The sequence below is a fragment of the Pan paniscus genome, chromosome 13, assembly GCF_029289425.2.
Source record: "Pan paniscus chromosome 13, NHGRI_mPanPan1-v2.0_pri, whole genome shotgun sequence".
NCBI classification, from domain to species: domain Eukaryota; kingdom Metazoa; phylum Chordata; class Mammalia; order Primates; family Hominidae; genus Pan; species Pan paniscus.
This window is the reverse complement of record NC_073262.2, coordinates 74,565,688-74,590,205: the sequence shown is the minus strand read 5'-3', so window position 1 is coordinate 74,590,205 and position 24,518 is coordinate 74,565,688. Positions and strand designations below refer to the sequence as shown.

Here is a 24,518-nt window from a genome sequence, read left to right as displayed (position 1 = left end):
GATTAGAATCAGGGACTAAAAAGTGTCTCATCCACGTTTAACCCATTACTACCAACACATGTGTAACACAGGCCTTGCCCTCTGAATGTCACCAGGGAATAGCTGTGGCGGAGGGTGAGTAAGGAACACAATTTCCAAGAGGTGATCTTTTGCCACAGTAAATTGTATCCCTGGTACAATAACTCTAAAGAGACAATTTTCTGGGACATGGGAGTATTCTTGGAGACAAGCCCACCAGTAGCTCTGGATTTCCCTAGACAATTTTAACTCAGATTAGGTTCCAGCTTTCTTACTAAGCTCTAAGAAAGCCTGGCTATTCCCCATCAGGAGCTTACCCTCCTTCTCTCTACCCTTCAATCAATTAAGCACCCGAACATTCAAACACTAAATGTAAACTGTCATCTTCCCAGATCCAGAGACCTGTTCGGAATACATTTATGGAATCAAGGAGAGGTATTGGGCAATTGATACAGTGAATATAATATCCTTCCTCCTCTTCTCCTTGGGTTTCCCACAACAAACAGGAACATGCTGCTGTACCATGCAGCAGTCCCACATTTCACCCTGAGTAAGACTTTTTTTTTTTTTTTTTTTTTTTTGAGACGGAGTCTTGCCCTCTCACTTCTCTCCAGCAGGCTTCATTGAGGCTTGCTGTTTTGAGGGCCTGCTATGTTCATTCACCAAGGTAGGCCTGCTTATCACAGAAGGACTGCCTCAACTTTCTGATCTGTCCTTCTGGGGATAATGGTGAATCATTACCTTCTCTACTTTTAAGCTTATTTGCTCCTTATTGATAACTTCTCTGTTAGGCTCAGGGTCAGGTTCCAGCCCATGCTGAGGTCCGGAGGGAGCAGGTGGATTGAAACCACCTTTGCAAAATTATGACTGGGACAGTGAAAGAGGTTTAACTTAACTGACTCCATTTTGCTTTTAACCTCCAAGCTGTCCTTGTTCATTCCTGGGCGTAGGCTGAACTAACTTTGGGAGAAACTTTATAGTTTAATCAAAGACAGTAACAGCCCTTTCCCAAAGCAGACCTCCTCCTTGCCTGGGGACTAGATTGCCTTAGTAGGACTAACATTAGCCACAAGATTAGAAATTATGGTTTAGGAGTCATGCAGCTGGAGGCTACAAGATTCTGACCCTCCGTAAACTGCTTTTAAGATCAGTGCTTGAGATATTTTGCAAACCCTGCACTTGATGGATCAGCTGGCCCCACCCAGATCAATAAACTGGCCCATCTGATTTTGTGGCCCCCACCCAGGAACTGACTGAGCGCAACAAGACAGCTCTGACTCCCTATGATTTCATCTCTGATCAATTAGCACTCCTGGCTCACTGGCTTCCCCCCACCCACCAAGGTATCCTTAAAAACTCTGCTCCCGGAATGCTCAGGGAGACTGATTTGAGTAATAATAAAACTCCTGGCCGGGCGCGGTGGCTCACGCCTGTAATCCCAGTACTTTGGGAGGACGAGGCGGGCGGATCACGAGGTGAGGAGATTGAGACCATCCTGGTTAACACGGTGAAACCCCATCTCTACTAAAAACACAAAAAATTAGCTGGGCATGGTGGCGGGTGCCTGTAGTCCCAGCTACTCAGGAGGCTGAGGCAGGAGAATGGTGTGAACCCGAGAGGTGGAGCTTGCAGTGAGCTGAGATTGAGCCACTGCACTCCAGCCTAGGCGACAGAGCGAGACTCCATCTCAAAATAATAACAATAATAATAGTAATAATAATAAAACTCCAGTCTTCCACACAACCGGCCCTGCGTGAATTACTCTTTCTCAATTGCAATTCCCCTGTCTTGATGAATTGGCTCTGTCTAGGCAGCGGGCAAGGTGAACCCCTTGGTCGGTTACAGGATGAGTGGCAAATAGGTGGAAGAACACTCGGGGGGCTGTAGGCAGGTGAAATACGGCTTTATTCAGCAGCTCTCTTACACTGTCTGCTCTGTCTGGGCTGCTTGAGCCTGTGGCTCCCATGCACAGTGGCGCCAGCCGCCTCTCCCTTGCTTTCAGGGTCAGCAGCTTAACTTTTTCTCTCTCTGAGCACAAGCAAGTCTAGCTGTGTCCTGGATCCCTCCTGTCCATCTGTAAGATGGACAGCTTTGGCTCGCTCTCTTTCTCTGGGTGCGAGCATGCCTGAACGGTGTCAGTAGGGCATTTATACCTTTTACAGACAATGTGGTGTAGAACCAAGTGATGGCCTTCCTATGTTATGGCTACATGGCTGTGATAACAGGTGGAGTTATACGCCTGCGCTCTAAACTCTCTGAGTCACTCTGGATGGTTACCTTGGCCCCTCCTTGACCAAAGCACAGCCATTTCCTTATACTCTACAAGGCTGGATCTATGTTATCTTCATCCCTGAGTTCTCACTTGAAGTGAGAGCAATTCTTTTAACTAACATTTACTAAAGACTTTTATTCAGATTAATTGTTGTATTGAATACATTATTTAAGTTTGCCCATATCTTCTCTTCTTAGGCCCCCTCTCAGGTTTCTTTATCCCCTTCCTTCCCTGCCTGATCCTTAAGGACAATCCCTATATAAATGGAATGATCTATTTACCCCGAGATACTGGGTTATATTCTCATTAACTGAATCTTATCTAAAAATCTGAATGTAACTTTTTAAAAAACATGTAATATTCTGAATACTTGGAGAAATGAAAATTTTCATTTAAAAAAGTAATAAAATTTCAAAAGGTTTCTAAAATCTTTTAAAATATTAACAGATAATTATAACTTTTTTTTTTTTTTTGAGACTGAGTCTCGCTCTATTGCCCAGGCTGGAGTGTGATGGCGTGATCTTGGCTCACTGCAACCTCTGCCTCCCAGGTTCAAGTGATTCTTGTGCCTCAGCCTCCTGAGTAGCTGGGATTACAGGTGCCCGCCAACATACCCAGCTAATTTTTGTGTTTTTAGTAGAGACGGGGTTTCACCGTGTTGGCCAGGCTGGTCTCGAACTCCTGACCTCAAGTGATCTGCCCGCCTCAGCCTCCCAAAGTGCTGGGATTACAAGGGTGAGCCACTGCGCCCAGCCTATAACATTTTGTTTTATGCCAGCTTTGTTAAGAAAGGATCGCAAGAAAGACCAGAAATAATTTTTTTTTCTTTTTTTTTTTGAGACAGAGTCTTGCTCTGTCGCCCAGGCTGGAGTGCAGTGGTGCCATCTCAGCTCACTGCAACCTCCACCTCCCGGGTTCAAGCAATTCTCCTTCCTCAGCCTTCCGAGTAGCGAGGATTACAGGCGCCTGCCACCACGCCCAGCTAATTTTTGTATTTTTAGTAGAGATGGGGTTTCACCATCTTGGCCAGGCTGGTCTCGAACTCCTGACCTCGTGATCCACCTGCCTCAACCTCCCAAAGTGCTGGGATTACAGGTGCAAGCCACTGTGCCCGGCCAAGAAATTTTCTTTTTCAAAAATGTGTGGCTGCAAACCTACATTGTCCTTGGATGTGTAGAAGTCCTGCTGAGCTAAATTGTATGTTTCTTTCATTTGGTAAAGATTTTTGCTATTTTTTCCTTTGCATGTGGACTTTGAAGTTATTTTATTCTCATATTTTGAAGTTCATATTGTACTTTTGAGTAAATATAGGACTGCAGCAGGGAGATGACAAATGTCCAATTCATTCAAATAGTATCAGTATGACTTAATTTCCTTAGGTTTAGCTTTGCTTTTTGTTAAATGAAATAGATTATATGTTTAAATACCAAATGACAATTTTATTTACTACTATAAGGTTTAATTATATATGAGTACATATCTAACCACAAATGAAAATTGTGTTGTATATTTAGTATATTACAACACATCCATTTACTCAAGATAGAAAGATAATTATCTAAATCATGTGACAGATAAGAACAATAGCTGTGATTTGAAAGGTTCATTCTTTGATAAACCTCATTATTTTTATGCTGTTTAGTTCATATGTATTTTTCATTGGGGTCATACAAGGTTGAGATTTTTTTTAAAAAATGATAACCATGAACATTTAATCTTTTGTGCCAGTCTTGAGGTTAAGGCACTCCTACATATGAGATCAGTGTACCACAAGTAGTTCCAGGAGATTCTTACCTTGCTCCAGTGCCCTAAAATGTTTCAGTGTGGGAGGAAGACTTCATAAATTAGAGTCCTCATACAAATATTACCAATGATGTTATAGAAATTGGAGTGAGATAGAATGGGTTAGGATAGATGATTTCACATCAGGTGGGCCAAAGGAATCTTCACTGGAAGGCTCAAAGACATGTTCTCTGAAATATCTGCAATATTAACAATTATATGTATGGACTCCCTGCAAACTGGAATGATTGCAGATAATGGGAAAAGTCGAGCAAAATACTCAATTTTTAATGGAAAAGGGAGGAACTGAGGGATCATGCTCTGTTTAGTCTGCTTCTTTGCAAGACTATAGTGTTAATCTTTGAAAAACAATAACCAGCCCCCACAAGAAAACCCTTGCAATTTATAGATCCACAGAAGGTAGCCAAGTATCCATCATCTAACATAGGTTTGTGAACAGCAATCATGCTAAATAAACCTATTTTACATCTTAAACAAATAAATAACACAAAGAAGTATTATAGTACGTTTGATTAGATATGTGATCTTTGCTGACCCTATGCAAAATTGTGATTTAGGGAAAATTCAAGTATCTGCTCCAGACTTTAATATATTCAGATTATTTATACAATTGTGCTTATCACATACATACAATTTCAAGTTCTGATTCATTCACTTAACTTATGTAATAAACTATTTTCTACTCATACTTTTATGCGACCAGATTACTAAGGAATCTGAACTTGCTGGAGATTCAAAAATAAAATGTTTTCTTTTTCTCAAGTCACTGCTTCCTCAGTACTGTGTTGAATATCCTTTCCCCCCAGGCAGATTCCATAGTTTTCTGGTCTTCTTCTTTTTTTTTTTTTTTTTTTGAGATGGAGTCTCACTCTGTCACCCAGGCTGAAATGCAGTGGCACGATCTCAGCTCACTGTAACCTCCACCTCCCACATTCAAGTGATTCTCCTGCCTCGGCCTTCGGAATAGCTGGGACTACAGGCACGCACCACTACACCTGGCTGACTTTTGTATTTTTAGTAGAGGTAGGGGTTTCACCATGTTGGCCAGGCTGGTCTCGAACTCCTGACCTCGGATTATCCACCGGCCTCGGCCTCCCAAAGTGCTGGGATTACAGGTATGAGCCACCGTGCCCGACCAGCCTTCTGGTCTTTTAAGTTATTCAAAGTCTAGCATGGACTACTTTAAAACTTCAGAATTTTAAACTTGGACTAGTTTTAAAACTTCCCCATTGCTGGCCAGATTTGTAGCCATAGGGACCTGAAATGTGTAATAGATCCTGGTCAATTTTTTATGCATTCTCCCTCTCTAAGCTCCTTAAGATTGGGTTGGGGGCAGGTCGGGGGTGGTGTCTGGTTCTAGGATATTTCTTCGTTTTTGTTTTGTTTTTTTTTTTCATGGCTAACTCCTCCAGGTTAGGGGTTAGAAGTAGGAATAGAGAAGAAATGAATCTTGCTACTTAACTATATTCACTTTTGGTCATCTCTACTTCTCCAGCTGACATTGATCATCGATGTTCTTACTGCCTCTTAGATAGCATGCATTCTTAATTACTTCAATGAGCCTACAGGGGCCTCCACATTATACCAATTTCCTGACAAGGAAACTCTGGCTCCTTGCTGCTGTGGTCTCCTGTCAGTAGGCCTTGTTTTTGGGTGGAATACTGTAAAGGCAATTAAAGCCCCAGTGTCTTACAGGTGTCACTTGCCTGTAAGAAATTCACATACCATCTCTTGTGTGGAAATCAGTGTTGCTAACACAGTGACCACACATAGTCCCACACCTATCATATCATCAGAGGATGAAGAAATTTGAAATGTTAGCCAATGCCAATGCGCTTCGTATGAGGCACAGGTGGAATAAGGATCAAGAATAATGTAAAATGAAGCTGCTATTGAACTCTACTTCTGTGGGTGATTATGAGGCCTAAGTTGATAATCATAACTTCCTTTTTCCACCCCTCATTCTGTGTCCCCTCATTTCTGTAAGCACCTTGACTATGTTTTATTCTTTAGTACAGTGTCCCAAACCCTAATTTCCAAATGGTCTGAGTGCACTATGGTCTTACTTCTGTTGGATTGGCTGTCTCTACTGAGTTGCCTCAGTTGGGATTCAGACGTAGTCATCCTTGCCTCATTGTATAGTAACAACCCAGTTTCTCCTTGATATTGGGGATTAATCACCACTTGGCTGTGGTGACCCTTTTCTGCCTCTAGTTTTGCAGCTGAAGAAGCCCAAAATCTCCAGGAGGCAGTTTCAGTTTCCAATTCATCTGACCCATGATGGTGTTTCTTGGTGGAAGCATTTCTTCCTTGGACACTAGGGCCTCAAAATCTGTGAGCCCAAGGTTGTGGGGAAAAGAGGCAAAAATTTCTCCAGTGGAGGCCAGGCGTGGTGGCTCATGCCTGTAATCCCAGCACTTTCAGAGGCTGAGGCTGGTGGATCATGAGGTCAGGAGTTGAAGACCAGCCTGACCAATATGGTGAAATGCCGTTTCTACTAAAAATACAAAAATTAGCTGGGCATGGTGGCATGCACTTGTACTCCCAGCTACTCGGGAGGCTGAGGAAGGAAAATCTCTTGAACCCGGGAGGCGGAGGTTGCAGTGAGCCAAGATCACACCACTACATTCCAGCCTGGGAGACAGAGCAAGACTCCATCTCAAAAAAAAATTTCTCCAGTGGATTATTTCCTGAGATAATGAGAGGGGCTGTTTTCACCTCCTCCTGTTTTTTTTTGTTGTTGTTGTTATTGTGTTTTTTTGTTTTTTTGGGTTTTTTTTTCTCTTTTTATCTCCAATGTTCTGATATTTCAAAATGTGCCTTGGTATGGAGCCTTTCTTATTCATTGTTTTGGGTACACAGAGAACACTTTGAATACTCATCTTTTGGATATGAAAAGTTCTCTTGCGTTGTTTATTTGATAATTTCTTTTCTATCATGCTAAATTTCTATTTCCCCCAGACTTCTTAGAATTCAATTATTGGGCCCCCTGGGTTAGTTCTTTGTATTTAAATCCTTTCCCTCTCTTTCTTGGTGTATTGCTCTACTTTCTGAGTGATTTTTCACAATGTTTTCATTATTATTCTTTTTATAACTTTATTACCATTTATTAGTTTTATAACCTTGGGAAAGCTGCTTAATCTCCCAGTCTCAGTTTCCTGACCTTTGAAATGGAGATAATGACATCAAATTACCCTACTTCAGAGTTGTTTGAGGATAGATTCATAGAAAGTGATTATAATAGTGCCTGAAACAAAGTAAGTACTCAGTAAATATTAGCTTATATTGGTTATTCATCAGTATCTTGTTAATTTGGTTAGCTTAAGTGATATTTGGGCCATTTACAAGATGATTTATGACATACAGAACTGATGACCATATCCTGGACATTGGTGACTTTACCACTTCAAGCCTTTTTTGGAAGAAGACCTAACAGCTGGCTTTCAGAATCGTGCCTCTCTATCTCACCATCCCCTTCAAATACAACAATTTTTATTCCTTCTCCAGTTTTGCCTGTCTCTGTATATGTTTTTACATGTCCATGTTTTCATCTTAATATCTTGTAATAAACCTTTATTTATTTATTTATTTATTTTGAGGTGGAGTTTTGCTCTTGTTGCCCAGGTTGGAGTGCAATGGCATGATCTCAGCTCACTGCAACCTCCGCCTCCTGGGTTCAAGCGATTCTCCTGCCTCAGCCTCCCAAGTAGCTGGGATTACAGGCATGCACCACCACACCGAGCTAATTATTTTTGTTATTTTTAGTAGAGACAGGTTTTCGCCATGTTGGCCAGGCTGGTCTCGAACTCCTGACCTCAGGTGATTCACCCACCTTGGCATCCAAAAGTGCTGGGATTACAGGAGTGAGCCACCGCGCTCGGCCAAGAAATCTTTATTCTTTTTTTTTTTTTTTTTTTGAGACAGAGTCTCACTCTGTTGCCCAGGCTGGAGTCCAGTGGCGTGATAGATCTCGGCTCACTGCAAGCTCCGCCTCCTGGGTTCACGCCATTCTCCTGCCTCAGCCTCCCGCGTAGCTGGGACTACGGGCGCCCGCCACCACGCCCAGCTAATTTTTTGTATTTTTTAGTAGAGATGGGGTTTCACTGTGTTAGCCAGGATGGTCTCGATCTCCTGACCTCGTGATCCACCCGCCTCGGCCTCCCAAAGTGCTGGGATTACAGGCGTGAGCCACCGCGCCCGGCGAAATCTTTATTCTTAAAAAGGGAAGTGATGGGGGGAATATGATTCATGAAGATGATCTATCCCAGAATTTTGTGTTTATTTTGTTCTCAAACATTTTTATTAACCACTGCTTTGTACCTTACCCTGCACTAATTGCTAGGGATACACAGATTTTTGTTTTATCTTTTTCTTCAATTCCTACATTGAGCATCTACCATGCTCTAGAATCTACGTGAGTTCACATTGTATTGCAATATTTTTAAACTGTAAGTTTGGCCCACTAAAGGGTCATGCATGATATCAATTTAGTGTGTTGAAACCAAAATTAGAATAAAGAAATAGAATATAGTGTGGAATAGTAAATACCAGAGTGTGTTGCATGTAGTAAGGTTCAGTACTGCTCTGTGAAATTTTTATTTTGGTATGTACTGGAGTTGTAAAAAAAAAATGTGTTTTTTTAATATATAGGTGTGGGTTAGTAAAGTAGTTTGAAAGCCACCAGTGGAAATGATAATAAGCAAAGAGGTAATTATAACAGTGTAATTAGGCCGGGTGCGGTGGCTCACGCCTGTAATCCCAGCACTTTGGGAGGCTGAGGCGGGTGGATCACCTGAGGTCAGGAGTGTGAGACCAGCCTGACCCACATGGAGAAACCCTCTCTCTGCTAAAAATACAAAATTACCTGGGTGTGGTGGTGCATGCCTGTAATCTCAGCTACTTGGGAGGCTGAGGCAGGAGAATCACTTGAACCTGGGAGGCAGAGGTTGCGGTGAGCCAAGATGGTGCCATTGCACTCCAGCCTAGGCGACAAAAGTGAAACTCTGTCTCAAACAACAACAACAACAAAAGTGTGATAAATACTATGCATAGGATAGAGTTAGTGCCCAAAGGGAGGCTACCCTAAATGGGAAAACGGGGCTAGGGATTATTTTCTGGAGGAGGAGCTTCTTTTTTTTTTTTTTTTTTTTTTTTTTTTGAGACGGAGTCTTGCTCTTTCGCCCAGGCTAATTTTTGTATATTTTTTTAGAGACGGGGTTTCACCGTGTTAGCCAGGATGGTCTCAATCTCCTGACCTCATGATCCTCCTGCCTCGGCCTCCCAAAGTGCTGGGATTACAGGAGTGAGCCACTGTGCCCGGCCAAGTTTGGATTTTATATTGAAGTCAGTAGAGAGCCAGTGAAGGATGGGCAAGTAACAAAATTCAATTTCTGTTTTAGATCAAACACTTGGTAGCACTGTGGAGAATGGATTTGAGGGTAGTGACAGGAGGCAGAAAGTAGAGAAGTGGAAACTGAGAGAGGAATTAGAAGGCATAATAAAGGCTATTATAATCAAAAGAAGAGCTTTTTTGGTTTGTTTATTTTTTTGAGACAGAGTCTTGCTCTGTCACCCAGGTTGGAGTACAGTGGCATGATCTCGGCTCACTGAAACCTCCGCCTCCCGGGTTCAAGTGATTCTCCTGCCTCAGCCTCCCAAGTAGCTGGGATTACAGGCGCCTGCCACCATACCCAGCTAATTTTTTGTATTTTTAGTAGAGACGGGCTTTCACCATGTTGCCCAGGCTGGTTTCGAATCCTGAGCTCAGGCAATCCACCTGCCTTGGCCTCCCAAAGTGCTAGGATTACATGTGTGAGCCACCATGCCTGGCCAAGAGAAGAGATTTAAAAAGCACTGAAGGGAATGGAAAATGCAGGACTGGGTGGCTATTTGAATGTGAGGAACAAGGGAGAGTCTGGTACCTAGCTTTCTGACTCAAGCAACAAGGGCAACAGTAATGGCCTTCACTTAGGAAAGATAAGGGGACTAATTGGCTATCGGTAGAGAAACTGGCTAGGAATGATCAATAAACCATTTAATTAATACCCACATGACTAACAGCAGGCATTGAGATAAGTGTTAGGACTGAGGGTATGGATGAAGAAAGAAGGATACAATAATAAGACCTATTCTGGAAGGAATGCAGAAAAATGCTGAATTAAAGCAGAGGTGAGTTATTGTTTCCATGAAACCTTTTGTTTACCATCCAGCTTAAATTGATTTTTTCTTTGTCTAAACCTCTCTTGCATAAATTTACCACACAATTAAGAATACTCATATGTGCATTGTTACTTAATCGTTTTAGATGATTATGTTCCCTTCATATTTCCTGCTTACAGATATCAATAATAAGAAGGCACATATAGTATCTTGGAGATAGAGTAGAACTTCATAGCCATATAGAATTCCATATGATGAAGCATCCCACTCTCCCTGCAATGTTCTCTAGCATGTTTAAGTAAAGAAGGATTTGTCTCATCTACTGGGCAGTTGCTTCTCTGTGATCCATGCTCCTCATTACCATTCTGTTAAGTCTTGGCTTATACTCACTTAGCTGCTGTTATCCATGTAGAACCCTGAGCCTACTGTCTTTGATGAGATGATGTTGCTGCTATTGCCACATGGATCTCAGTGAGGGGGTTAGCACTTCACCGAGGAAGGTTATACTTCCTATTACTGTGATTTTTCTTCCATGCCATCAACACAACACTTGTTCGCAGATAGTGTTTTATTGAAGGGTTGGGGATGTTTAGAGGAATTATAACTGTTGACTCCCTATTTTATTTCCTATCCTCACCCCAAACCATCCAGGCAAGTCCATCCACTCAGGGTGACAGAAGAGCAGAGTCAGGAGAGTGAGCAACAGCAACTGTTTCTTCTTCTTTTCAAGCAGTGATAGCGAGGCATAGTACAGGCAAGACTTTGTAGATCAGTTACTCCATGATTTATTGTCTATACTGGCTTGACTAGAGTCAAGAATTCCACAATTCTACCCACTTTCTCTCCTCAACTTGTCTCTTTTCACAAGATCTGTCTCTCCTTAAGGTCCAGCTATTTCATACTGTTTCTCCAAAACTTTCTAACTTAAACTTCCCAGTTATCCTTCTGACTCGTACAATTTGATACTGATCAATATTACATTACTTCTCTAATGTAATTATTCAGGAGAAGTTTCTTCCTGGGCATATCCCAATTCCTAGCTTACTTGTCTGGTCGTCTGTAGACTTCTCTTCCTAAGTGAGTACAAACCTGTCCTCCCCTTTTTGGAAATCTCCTACTCAAAAGAGTTGGTGTCATCCTATGATTAATTCTCCTTCCCCCAACAGGGCAATCCAAGGACACAATGACCAATTGCAGGATCTTCCTCACCTAAGTCTGAGTTTCTCAGTCTAGAATTACATCCTGGGTGCACTTCAGCAGAGGAGTTCCAAGTTAGGCTTTAGATTCCAAGTCTGGTTCTTTCCAAGGTAACTGTCAGTATGTTATGCAAATATACTTTCACATTCTTTTTCTAGTTTTCCTGTGGGTAACTATTAGACCGAACACACACATATACCCAAACATGCATGACCCCAAGGACATATAATTAGTGTCTGAACTGATGTTGAGGAAAACATTTTTCTTTCTTGATGTAATATATATATAAACTATATGTATATATATAAACTGTATATATAAACTATATATAAATTATATATATATAAACTATATATATATAAACTATATATATATATTTTTTTGAGACAGAGTCTCATTCTGTCACACAGGCTGGAGTGCAGTAGTGCAATCTCGGCTCACTGCAACGTTTGCCTTCTGGGTTCAAGCAGTTCTCCTTTCTCAGCCTCCCGAGTAGCTGGGATTATAGGTGGGCACCACCATGCCTGGCTAATTTTTGTATTTTTAGTAGAGATGGGGTTTCACCATGTTGGCCGGGCTGGTCTCGAACTCCTGGATTCAAGTGATCTGCCCGCCTTGGCCTCCCAAAGTGCTGGGATTACAGGCATGAGCCACCACACCCAGCCTTCTCAATACAATATAATTTTCACAGATTCCCCTCCCCATAAAAGAGGTATATTATTTGTCAAGCAGTTTCAGTTCTTTCTCCTCCTCTCCAACAATGCAGAGGCCTATTAGTGGTTAGGAAATAAGTCCCAGTACAATTTCTGACCAAACAACAGAAATACATACATGGATAGCCATTTTTAGAAACACAAAGACCAACACAAATTTTCCCTGACCTTTTATTATGAAAATTTTAGAATATTTAGAAAAGTTGCAACAATAATTTTTTTCAGTGAACTCCTGTATACACTCCCACAGTTAGAAATTACATACCTATTCATCCATTTCTCTATCCATCTGTAAATCTTTCTTATTTCTTTAATGCATTTCAAAGTAAATTTAAAATACTAGTATCCTCTCCCCTAAATATATCATTGGCTAGAGTTCAATATTTGCTCAGGTTGTTCTTCCTTTTGAAGGAAATTTACACACATTTATAATTAAGTGTACAAAACTTATGTTTACATTCACTAAGTTCTGAAAAATGCATACACCTGTTATCTAAGCCCCTAGACAAGGCATATACTACTATTATCACTTCACATAGTTCCCTTACTCCTCTTTCTGGTCAAGTCCTCTCTGGCAATCATGGCTCAAATTTTTTTTCACCAGTGATTTATTTTGCTGGTTCTAGAACTTTGTATAAACGGAATCATATGATATATGCTCTTTTGTACTATATGACTTATGCAAGGCTTCTTTCACTTAGCATCATGCTTTTGACACTTGTCCATGTTGTGTGTATCATTAGTTTATTTTATTTCTCAATAGTATTCCATTCTCCAAATATACCATAGTTTATCTATTCTTCTATTGATGGACACCTGGGTTATTTCCAGTTTTGGGCTTATTTCCAGTTTTGGGCTATTATGAATAAAGTGGCTGTGAACATTCTTGTACAGCTCTTTTAATAGACATATATTTTCATTTCTCTTGGTTAAATATTGGGAGATAGAATTGCTTGGTCATAGGTAGGTGTATCTTTAGTTTTACAAGAACCTGCTAGACTTTTTCTCAAAGTAATTATACCAGTTTACACGCCTACTGTAGTGAATAAGAACTCTGGTTGCTCCATATCCTTGCCAGCATCTGGTGTTTTCAGTCCTTAATTTTAGCTATTCTAGTAGATGTGTAATGGTACCTTCTCACTGTGATTTAATTTGCATTTCCCTGATGACTAATGATGTCGTACACTTTTTCATGTGTTATTGACCATTTGTATACCTTATTTTGTGAAGTTCTGTTCCAGTCTTTTGCCAATTTTTAGGACTAGGTTGTTTATCATTGATGTCATTGAGATTTAGGATATATCCTGGATATTAGTCCTTTGTTGTGTATATGTTTTGCTAATATTCTCTCCCAGTTAATACCTTGCCTATTCATTTTCTTAATGCTATATTTTGAGGAAAAGACATTTTTATCTTTAGTGAAATCTAATTTATCAATTTCTTTTTTTTTTTTTAATTGATCCTTCTTGGGTGTTTCTCGCAGAGGGGGATTTGGCAGGGTCATAGGACAATAGTGGAGGGAAGGTCAGCAGATAAACAAGTGAACAAAGGTCTCTGGTTTTCCTAGGCAGAGGACCCTGCGGCCTTCCGCAGTGTTTGTGTCCCTGGGTACTTGAGATTAGGGAGTGGTGATGACTCTTATGCTGCCTTCAAGCATCTGTTTAACAAAGCACATCTTGCACGGCCCTTAATCCATTTAACCCTGAGTGGACACAGCACATGTTTCAGAGAGCACAGGGTTGGGGGTAAGGTCATAGAGCAACAGGATCCCAAGGCAGAAGAATTTTTCTTAGTACAGAACAAAATGAAAAGTCTCCCATGTCTACTTCTTTCTACACATACACGGCAACCATCCGATTTCTCAATCTTTTCCCCACCTTTCCCCCCTTTCTATTCCACAAAACCGCCATTGTCATCATGGCCCGTTCTCAATGAGCTGTTGGGTACACCTCCCAGACGGGGTGGTGGCCGGGCAGAGGGGCTCCTCACTTCCCAGTAGGGGCGGCCGGGCAGAGGCGCCCCTCACCTCCCGGATGGGGCGGCTGGCCGGGCAAGGGGCTGACCCCCCCACCTCCCTCCCGGACGGGGCGGCTGGCCGGGCGGGGGGCTGACCCCCCCACCTCCCTCCCAGACGGGGCGGCTGGCCAGGCGGAGACGCTCCTCACTTCCCAGACGGGGCGGCTGCCGGGCGGAGGGGCTCCTCACTTCTCAGACGGGGCGGTTGCCAGGCAGAGGGTCTCCTCACTTCTCAGACGGGGCGGCCGGGCAGAGACGCTCCTCACCTCCCAGACGGGGTCGCAGCCGGGCAGAGGCGCTCCTCACATCCCAGACGGGGTGGTGGGGCAGAGGCACTCCCCACATCTCAGACGACGGGCGGCCGGGCAGAGATGCTCCCCACCTCCCAGATGGGACGGCGGCCGGGAAGAGGCGTTCCCCACCTCCCAGACGGGATGGCGGCCGGGCAGAGACGCCCCTCACCCTCCAGACTGGGCAGCCAGGCAGAGGGGCTCCCCACATCCCAGACAATGGGTGGCCAGGCAGAGATGCTCCCCACCTCCCAGACAGGGCGGCGGCCAAGCAGAGGCTGCAATCTCGGCACTCTGGGAGGCCAAGGCAGGCGGCTGGGAGGTGGAGGTTGTAGCCAGCCAAGATCACGCCACTGCACTCCAGCCTGGGCACCATTGAGCACTGAGTGAACGAGACTCTGTCTGCAATCCCGGCACCTCGGGAGGCCGAGGCCGGCGGATCACTCGCGGCTAGGAGCTGGAGACCAGCCTGGCCAACACAGCAAAACCCCGTCTCCACCAAAAAAATACGAAAACCAGTTAGGCGTGGCGGCGCGCACCTGCAATTGCAGGCACTCGGCAGGCTGAGGCGGGAGAATCAGGCAGGGAGGTTGCAGTGAGCCGAGATGGCAGCAGTACAGTCCAGCTTCCGCTTGGCATCAGAGGGAGACTGTGGAAAGAAAGGGAGAGGGAGACTGTGGGGAGAGGGAGAGGGAGAGGGAGAGCAATTTATCAATTTCTTAATGTATTGTTATTGCTTTTTAGGTTTTGATTAAGAAAACTTTACCTACCTCCAAGTTACAAAGATAGATCTATCTATTCTATATATATACATATATGTGTGTATATATATATGTGTGTGTGTGTGTATGTATATATATATATATATATATTAGAGACACAGGGTCTTACTGTGTTGCCCAGGCTAGGGTGCAGTGGCTGTTCACAGCCATGATCATCACTACAGCCTTGAACTCCTGGCCTCAAGTGATCCTCCTGCCTCAGCCTCTTGAGTAGCTAGGACTCCAAGCACATGTCAGGGCACCTAGCCACAAAGATACTCTTTTATGTTTTCTACTAAAACCTTTGTTTATAAAGCTGTTGGGGGCAGCTTTATAACTTCAGCTTTTGCATTTAGGTCTATGATTCATCTCAAATCAAATTTAGTATATGGTGTGAGGTAGGGATTTAGGTTCATTAATTTTCCCACACTGATATCTAGTTATTCTAGCATCAATTGTTGAAAAGTTTCCTTGCCCCCACTGAATTGCTTTGGCAACTTTGTTAGAAATCAAATGACTTTGGCCAGGCAAGATAACTCACACCTGTAATCCCAGCACTTTGGGAGGCCAAGGCAGGAGGACTGCTTGAACCCAGGAGTTCAAGAACAGCCTGGTAACATAGAGAGACCCTTTCTCTACAAAAATTAAAAGTTTAGCTGGGTATGGTGGTGCATGCCTATGATCCTAGCTACTCAGGAGGCTTAAGTCTGAGGACTGCTTGAACCCAGGAGGTCGGGGCTGCAGTGAGCCATGATCATGCCACTGCACTCCAGCCTGGGTGACAGAGTGAGATCCTGTCTTGAAGAAAAAAAAAAGGGAAAAGAAAGAAAAGAAAAAAACAAAGAAAGAGAGAGAGAAAGAAAGAAGAAAGAAAAAAAGAGAAAGAAAGAAAAAAGGAAGAAAGAAAGAAAAAAGAAAGAAAGAAAGAAAGAGGGAAAGAGCCAATGACTTTATAATTTTGGATCTATTTCTGGGCTCTCTATTCTGTTCCATTGTTCTGTTTATCAATTCGTATGCCGGCCAGCAGCACTATGCTGTAGCAATTTCTTAAGCTTTATAGTAAGTCTTGGAGCCAGGTAGTCTAAGTCCTCCAACTTTGTTCCTTCTCAAATTTGCTTTGGCTATTTTGGGACCTTTGCTTTTCTCCCACACAATTTTTAAAGTGACACTTTCTTCTTTACTTTGGATCAGGTCCAAAGTATTCTTCCTCATTGACCTCTAAGTAGAAGAGAAACAAAAAGCATCCAAATAAATCGACAGGGGTAGGGTAGGAGTGGGTAGCTGAGGGACCTGGCAGGATGTTTATTCTCCCAGTTATATATTTCTGACTGGAGTGAGAATATGTGGCAAGCCACACAGTCTTTACCCCATCATTACCTAAAGCTGCCTTGGGCACTGGCACAGGACAACAGGTTTCAATATCATTCTTTTCACATTATTCATTAAAAAACGAATAGTAAGCTGGGCGCTGTGGCTCACGCCTGTAATCCCAGCACTTTGGGAGGCCAAGGCAGGCAGATCACCTGAGGTCGAGAGTTTGAGACCAGCCTGACCAACATGGAGAAACCCCATCTCTACTAAAAATACAAAATTAGCCGGGCATTGTGGCAGCATATGCCTGTAATCCCAGCTACTTGGGAGGCTGAGGCAGGAGAATTGCTTGAACCCAGGAGGTGGAGGTTGCGGTGAACCAAGATCATGCCATTGCACTCCAGCCTAGGCAACAAGAGTTAAACTACGTCTCAAAAAAAAAAAAAAAAAGAAAAAACAAAGAATGGTAGCACTTGCCTCGGTAAAATATTCTCTATACTTTGGGAACAATGCTATTTCTCTTATGTTTCCTGTAGCTGCAACACAAGTTTTTTTTTTTTTTTTTTTTTTTTGAGACAGAGTCTTGCTCTGTCGCTCAGGCTGGAGTGCAGTGGTGTGATCTTGGCTCACTGCAACCTCTGCCTTTTGGGTTCAAGGGATTCTTCTTCTTCTTCTTTTTTTGAGACGGAGTTTTGCGCTTATTGCTCAGGATGGAGTGCAATGGCATGATCTCAGCTCACCACAACCACCACCTCCCAGGTTCAAGCAATTCTCCTGCCTCAGCCTCCCGAGTAGCTGGGATTACAGGCATGAGCCACACGCCTGGCTAATTTTTTTTTTTTTTTTTTTTAGTAGAGATGGAGTTTCTTCCTTGTTAGTCAGGCTGGTCTCGAACTCCCGACCTCAGGTGATCCACCCACCTCTGCCTCCCAAAGTGCTGGGATTACAGGCATAAGCCACTGCGCCCGGGCTTTTTTTTTTTTTTTTTTTTTTCCAGAGACAGAGTCTTGCTCTGTTGCCCAGGCTGGAGTGCAGTGGCACAATCTCAGCTCACTTCAACCTCCACCTTCCGGGTTCTAGCAATTCTCCTGTCTCAGCCTCCCGAGTGGCTGGGACTACAGATGCACACCACCACACCTGGCTAATTTTTTTGTATTTTAGTAGAGACAGGGTTCACTGTGTTGCCCAGGCTGGTCTTGAACTCCTGAGCTCAGGCAATCCACCCGCCTTGGCCTCCCAAAGCACTAGGATTACAAGTGTGAGCCACCGTGCCTGGCCTCAAGAGATTCTTCTGTCTCAGCCTCCTGAGTAGCTGGGACTACAGGTTCACGCCACCACACTCGGCTAATTTTTGTATTTTTGTAGAGAGGGGGTTTCACCACATTGGACAGGCTGGTCTTGAACTCCTGACCTTGTGATCCGCCCGCCTTGGCCTCCCAAAGTGCTGGGATTACAGGCGTGAGCCACTGCACCCGGCCGCAACACATGTTTTACACAAACGCAAGGCACTCAATAAATGTTTATTAACTAAAATTTGGCTCCTTTTAAATCATGAAATTAGAGTGTTTGAAGAAGCATTAAAGCTCATCTAGTTCAATCCTCCATCTGATTATATAGTGTCCTACTAAATACCAGGTTATACATAATTAGTATAGTGATAGAGTACTCACAGCCGTATATGTCTAGAGCAGCTCATTCCATGAATTCCTTCCAAAATTCACTGAAAAGAAAACTGTTTGTTATTGCTTCACCAAGGGAATAAAGAAGGCTGTGGTCCAAAAATAAGATCACCATCATCTCCACTGCATAATTTATAGGATTTAGAGTCAGGCTGTGAGGAAGACAGTTCAGGAAAAGACATAACTGCAGGAGTACAACTATTTCTTCTGATTTTTGATACCCCTCTCTTCCATTTCCACCAAAACGAGAACTTATTTCAATGACAGCAAATGTTCATATAGGGAGAATAGTTGTACAGTATAGAGAAGCCCTAAAGTGTGTCATTTATCTAGTGTCTAATTATAAGTGGCTTGGGCGAAACCCCATAGCTACTAAAAATACAAAATTAGCCGGGCATGGTGGCGTGCACCTGTAATCCCAGCTACTTGGGAGGCTGAGGCAGGAGAATTGCTTGAACCCAGGAGGCAGCGGTTGCAGTGAGCCAAGATGGCGCCACTGCACTCCAGCCTGGGCGATAGAGCGAGACTCCGTCTCAAAAAATTAAAAATGAAAACACACACAGGGTCGGGCGCGGTGGCTCACGCCTGTAATCCCAGCACTTTGGGAAGCCGAGGTGGGCGGATCACCAGAGGTCAGAAGTTTGAGACAAACCTGGCCAACACAGTGAAACCCTGTCTCTACTAAAAATACAAAAAATTAACTGGGCATCGTGGCGGGTGCCTGTAATCCCAGCTACTCGGGAGGCCAAGGCAAGAGAATCTCTTGAACCTGGGAAGTGGACGTTGCAGTGAGTCAAGATGGTGCCACTGCACTCCAGCCTGGGCGACAGAGCGAGACTCAGTCTCAACACACACACACAGACACACATACACACAATACACATGTGATTGGGGTTGTGGAGAAGCATTGACCATCTGTAAGCCCCTAGAGGGTGGGGGCTATAGGTTATTTGCGTTTTTTACAAGCAGGACCATGTCAGGCATATAATGGATGCCCATACATGTTTGAATCAATATGTAGCCTAATACAGTGATATTGGCAAGACGGGTTTAGAAACATTGTTTTGGTTCAAGATAGAGTTACTGCTTCTTCTACTTCTTAGGTAGGGCTAGAAATCGAACGGAGAATTACTTTCTGTTCATGTATGGGCAAGCGATTCATTGCCAGCCCTGTCAAAGACAAATAGAGTTTTTTTCTCATTGCACACAGGATTTGGGTGATTAGGAAAGTGGAGCGAGTCTACTAATAAACCGTTGTAATAGCACGCAAAGCAAAAATAAATTCAGCGTATTCGTCCCATGCCAATTTAGGAGCATATTTCTCAAATTATGTTTACTTAGGTTTTCCCTAGAGTGAGTGGTTCCCAATCTTTTTTTGTCAGTATTTGCCATCAGCTGTCATTAATTCATTGTTATTAATGGGAAGTGCTCTTTGATCCGTCGGAACCTTGCTCAGTATAGGCCCCAAATGTTCCTTTAAGCCTCGGGGAAAACGACTTTGGCTGGTCGGTGCCCAAAGCCACACCCACTAAGAGGCCTTAGGAAACCTGGGGCTTTCCTGGCGGCGACCTAGCTGTGGCAACCACGCGGCGCGTCAGGATCCCATGGGTCGCGCTTGTTTTCCCCGTGGGAGGCGCGTCCCCCTCCTCCGCCCGGCCGGCCGGCCCTGGACCAGCTGCCTTTCTGGCCGGGACGCCGGGCCGCTTTCCGCACGCGGCGCGCCCCGAGTTCATTTGCATAGGGACGCGCGCGGCGCCGGCGAGAGGGAGGGCGGGCGCGGCCGGGGAGACGGCGCGCGCGCGCCCTGACAGCTCGGCCCTGCTTGCTCACTCGCTCGTCCCCGGCTTCCGAGCACAGCATGGCGGTCAAGGTGACTCCAACTCTCTGCTGCTGCTTTTATTGCATAAGAGACATTCCGAGCGCCCTGCCTGCAGCCCCCTACTGCTTCCCATTTCATTCATTGTCTAGGTCTTAGATAGCTTGTCCTGGGGCTCCGGCTCGCTGCGGGGAGAGCTGTGCGGGGCTTGGACCGGAGGAGGGGATGCCCGGCTGGGGGAGGGGAAGGAGGAGGGATTGTGAGTTGAAGTGGCTTGTACGGTAACACGGGTCAGTGAAGGAAGAGTAATGTCCTGTCCTAGGTGCATGGGATTGTGAGTCCGGAGTTGGAGGGCATCAGGAAGGGTGTGGGAGGAAGTGGCAAGTAAAGCTGGGGATACCTAGGGTATCAGTGAATTGCGGTGGGGGAGGGAGTAAGTATTGAGTAATTTGGGGCCTCAATAAGGCCGAGGGCAGTGGTTGGCTTTTGCGTTGCAGATTGCAGGGTATCGAAAGTATTTGTGTTTGTGGCAGCTCTCATATTTTAGGTTGGATGGGGAGAGGGACGCGGAGATAATTACATGTTGGGTTTGCTTTTTATGGAGAAAGGCTGCTAGGCCAAGTGATTAATTTGGGTGATTTAACTTTCCTGTTGATCTACTCTTGTTAGCTTCTTGATTTGAAGGTGGGTGGTTACTACTGTGTTGCTAGTAGATGTGGAATAAAGTAAAAGATCCTCATTGCCTTCCCTTTCCAGTCCAGAGGAAGCACTGTCCGGTAGCTTTGCTGTATCTTAGGCTATTCGCACCTGTTTTTCTGCCCTCTAGTCACAGTTATCCAGTTTGACAGTTCTTATCAGCAATTAGGGCTTTTAGTTTGTTTAAAACTAAATGATAAAAGATAGGAGCATTGATTGTTAGCCATGTGAACTCTAATCTGAAGAGATTGTGTGGTCTCTAGTGAAGCATTAACTGGCTTTTTTTTCTTTTTTGCTTACAGGTGCAGACAACTAAGCGAGGGGATCCTCATGAGTTAAGAAACATATTTCTACAGGTAAATTGGCTTGCATAGTGTGCCTTTCATTGCAAAAACAAAAAACGTACATGTCCTTAGTCCTATTCATGCCTTAACTTTGAGGGATGTTCAGTTTTCATGTATTCTTTCAAACATGACCGGACAATATAGCTTATACTTCTCTTAATAAGGTTTGATTTAAGGCCTTCTTTTAATTAAGGGTCGATAAAAGGTTTTCCTCAAGTTACTGCTTTTTTTTTTTTTTACATGACTTAAGATATATATTTTGAAAAAAAATTTCCGGCTTAAGCACAGAACCAAGATAAAATTTCAAAATGTATTCGCATTCTTGTATAGTTAATAGGTATGATGACTAAAATTCTCTTCCTTGAAAGTTGCATGTTTACAAAGTTTTCCTACTTATGAGCTATCCTCCATGTAATTTGTTACAGAGATAAGAATATTATAGCTATTCTTAATTTGTGTGTCTTACTTACATTGTATCCTTAAGCCTTTGGGGATTTTACCCCAAAATGTTACCTCTTAAGATTCTTGCAATGGTCTACCTTAACTTCTAAGCTTTTAGAATCAGTGACTTGGCTGTAGACTTAAAAAGAAAAGAAAAGAAAAAAAAAAAGGTTGGCTTAGTTTTTTGTTTTGCTTTCTTTTCTTAAATTTCAAAAGTTTCCTATGCAGGAAATTGTACTTAAGAAGTAGATGTAGGCCGGGCGCGGTGGCTCACGCCTGTAATCCCAGTATTTTGGGAGGCCGAGGCGGGTGGACCATGAGGTCAGGAGATCGAGACCATCCTGGCTAACACGGTGAAACCCCGTCTCTACTAAAAGTACAAAAAATTAGCCAGGCGTGGTGGTGGGCGCCTGTAGTCCCAGCTACTTGGGAGGCTGAGGCAGGAGAATGGCGTTAACCCGGGAAGCGGAGCTTGCAGTGAGTCGAGATCGTGCCACTGCACTCCAGCCTGGGGACAGAGAGAGACTGTCTCAAAAAAAAAAAAAAAAAAGTAGATGTAAAGGGAGGCAAGCTAAGGTGTTTCACCAAATATTGCATTTCTCTCTGAAATCTTTTGACAACTTTCTATTCTGGACCTGGGTTCTTATGAAGACACTTTGACCTTGGGCAGGTCCCTGCTGTGTATTATTTTCCTCTGTGAAATGAGAGGTGATCTCCAAGGTTCCTTCCCATTCCAAAAGTCTATGAGTCTATTTTAGGAACAGATTCTAACATATGCTGATGAGCCTGGAATAGATGACATTTTTATCTGAGATATGTGGTTTGCTTAAGCTATTGTTGGGTAAGACGCTGCATAGTTGAGCATACATATGTGTAGTTTATGAAAAATAATTTGTGAAAATGGGAATCTTAAAGGTCATAATATCTGATAAGGGAAGTATTTTTTTCCAGAACAGAAGTAATTATAATAACAGAAATGGTCCATTTATGACTTGAAACCTTTATTCCTTGCAGGCATTCTTGAAAATAGCCAAAAATATATCGGTATTCACCATACCATGTGATTATAGTCAATTGTTTTGTGAAGAGTTCATGTGATATAGTTAATTTTATGTTCTAGACTAAGTAGATGCGGAAGAAATGAGTTGAAATGCTGCATGATGTAGTGAAAAGAATACTGCCTAGGTATCTGAGTACTGCCTAGGAATACGGAGTTAATTCCCAGCCCTGCATTTATCTGGTTCTTGTACCCTTAGGCTAATCATCTGGCCTTCCTGAGTTTCAACTTCTCATGTGGGACTCAGTGGGCATAAAGGAATGGGAATTGAGGTCTTTCTAGCTTTAAAAATTCTATGGGAAAAAATATACTGTGATTCTGTATGGATTTGTTTTTTGTTTTTGAGTGGGGGTAGAGGTGGGTTGGAGGTATGAGGAGAATGGCCAGGACTGTCCCTAGCTCTTTGACAACTTTTTTTTTTTTTTGAGATGGATTCTCGCTCTGTCGCCCAGGCTGGAATGCACTGGCGTGATCTTGGCTCACTGCAACTTCTGCCTCCGGGGTTCAAGCAATTCTCTTGCCTCCGAGTAGCTGGGATTACAGGCATGTGCCACCACACCCGGCTAATTTTTTGTATTTTTAGTAGAGACAGGGTTTCACCGTGTTAGCCAGGATGGTCTTGATCTCCTGACCTCGTGATCTGTGCGCCTCAGCCTCCCAAAGTGCTGGGATTACAGGCGTGAGCCACCATGCCTGGCCGCTTCTTTGACAACTTTTAAATCTTAGCTTTTCATTTACTGTTTTGCATATCGTCATTATCTTTTTACACATTATTTTGATGATGCCTTTATTTTTATATTGAAAATTTGTGGAATTCATAACTGCTTATTTAGCACTAAGTATGAAACATTGACACAAGCATTATTGATAGATAAGAGAGTGATAGAATGTAAATACTCACCTTCAGAAAGGCCTAACGCAGCAAGAAAGATAACAATATAGGCTGAGTGCAGTAGCTCACACCTGTAATCTCAGCACTTTGGGAGGCTGAGGCTAGAGGATCACTTGAGCCCAGGAATTCAAGACCAACCTGAGCAATATAGTGAGACCTCGTCTCTGCAAAAAATTTTAAAAATTAGCCACACCTGGTGGCATCCATCTGTGGTCCCAGCTACTCAGGTAGCTGAGGTAGGAGGATTGCTTGATCCTAGGAGGCAGAGGTTGCAGTAAGCCAAGATCATACCACTGCACTCCAGCCTGGCAACAGAGCAAGACCTTGTTTCACACACACACACACACACACACACACACACACACACACACACACGCACACACACACACACAATACAGTATTGCTAGTTGGATCAATTTGAGGATAGTTACCAAGTAAAAGATTTTTATTCCTGGCTTGAATACTTCAAACTATAGTTATTTGAAGCTTTGCAGTACTGTTTAGAAACAGTTTTATGAAACAGTTTTATAGATGCATATAGTTGATTAATATTTTAGCTATAATAGAAGACAAAAATACATGCTAACCGTGTATTTCTTTAGCACTTAACATATTTACCCAACAAATATTTACAAAGGATTATTTGCTGTGTACCATGCACTTTTATTCAATACAATACTGTTCAGTAGCAGACACCAAGTCGAATATCAAGAGAGACAACAGAGCCAAGACCTAAATGCTGATGGACATGTGATTGGACTAGCTGCTCTCTCAGGCCCATTCCATCTCTCATGGTTTGTGGTTGAGGGAATCAAGAATAGTGAAGGCAAATGCATAGCCTGTGGTAGAGCAATCAGATTGGCTTCTTACATCATAGTGGCTGTGTAATAATATTGACAATGGCTAACATTTATTGATCATTTAGAGTGTGCTTTAAGGATATTAATGTTAGTTTTCATAACAACTTTATGAAGCAGGTTTAATATCCTTGTTACATAGATGAGGTTAAATTAATGTCAATTAATTCAGACTATGTGGTAGAGCCAGATTCAA

General features: G+C 43.2%; 1 protein-coding gene across 2 annotated transcripts in view; it reads left to right on the top strand.

Moving 5' to 3' along the window:
- The window catches only part of SLC25A12 (solute carrier family 25 member 12), a 223,384-nt gene that overhangs the window by 93,999 nt on the left and 104,867 nt on the right, over positions 1 to 24,518 (top strand). The window contains exons 1-2 of one of the 2 annotated variants that reach the window (XM_003824264.5): positions 19,783 to 20,089; positions 21,034 to 21,087. In XM_003824264.5, coding sequence (XP_003824312.1) covers positions 20,078 to 20,089; positions 21,034 to 21,087 — 66 coding nt within the window. In that variant the 5' untranslated portion in view covers positions 19,783 to 20,077. Of the gene's footprint in view, positions 1 to 19,782; positions 20,090 to 21,033; positions 21,088 to 24,518 lie in introns of those variants that run through there. The other variant, XM_008978011.3, reaches the window with a different exon arrangement.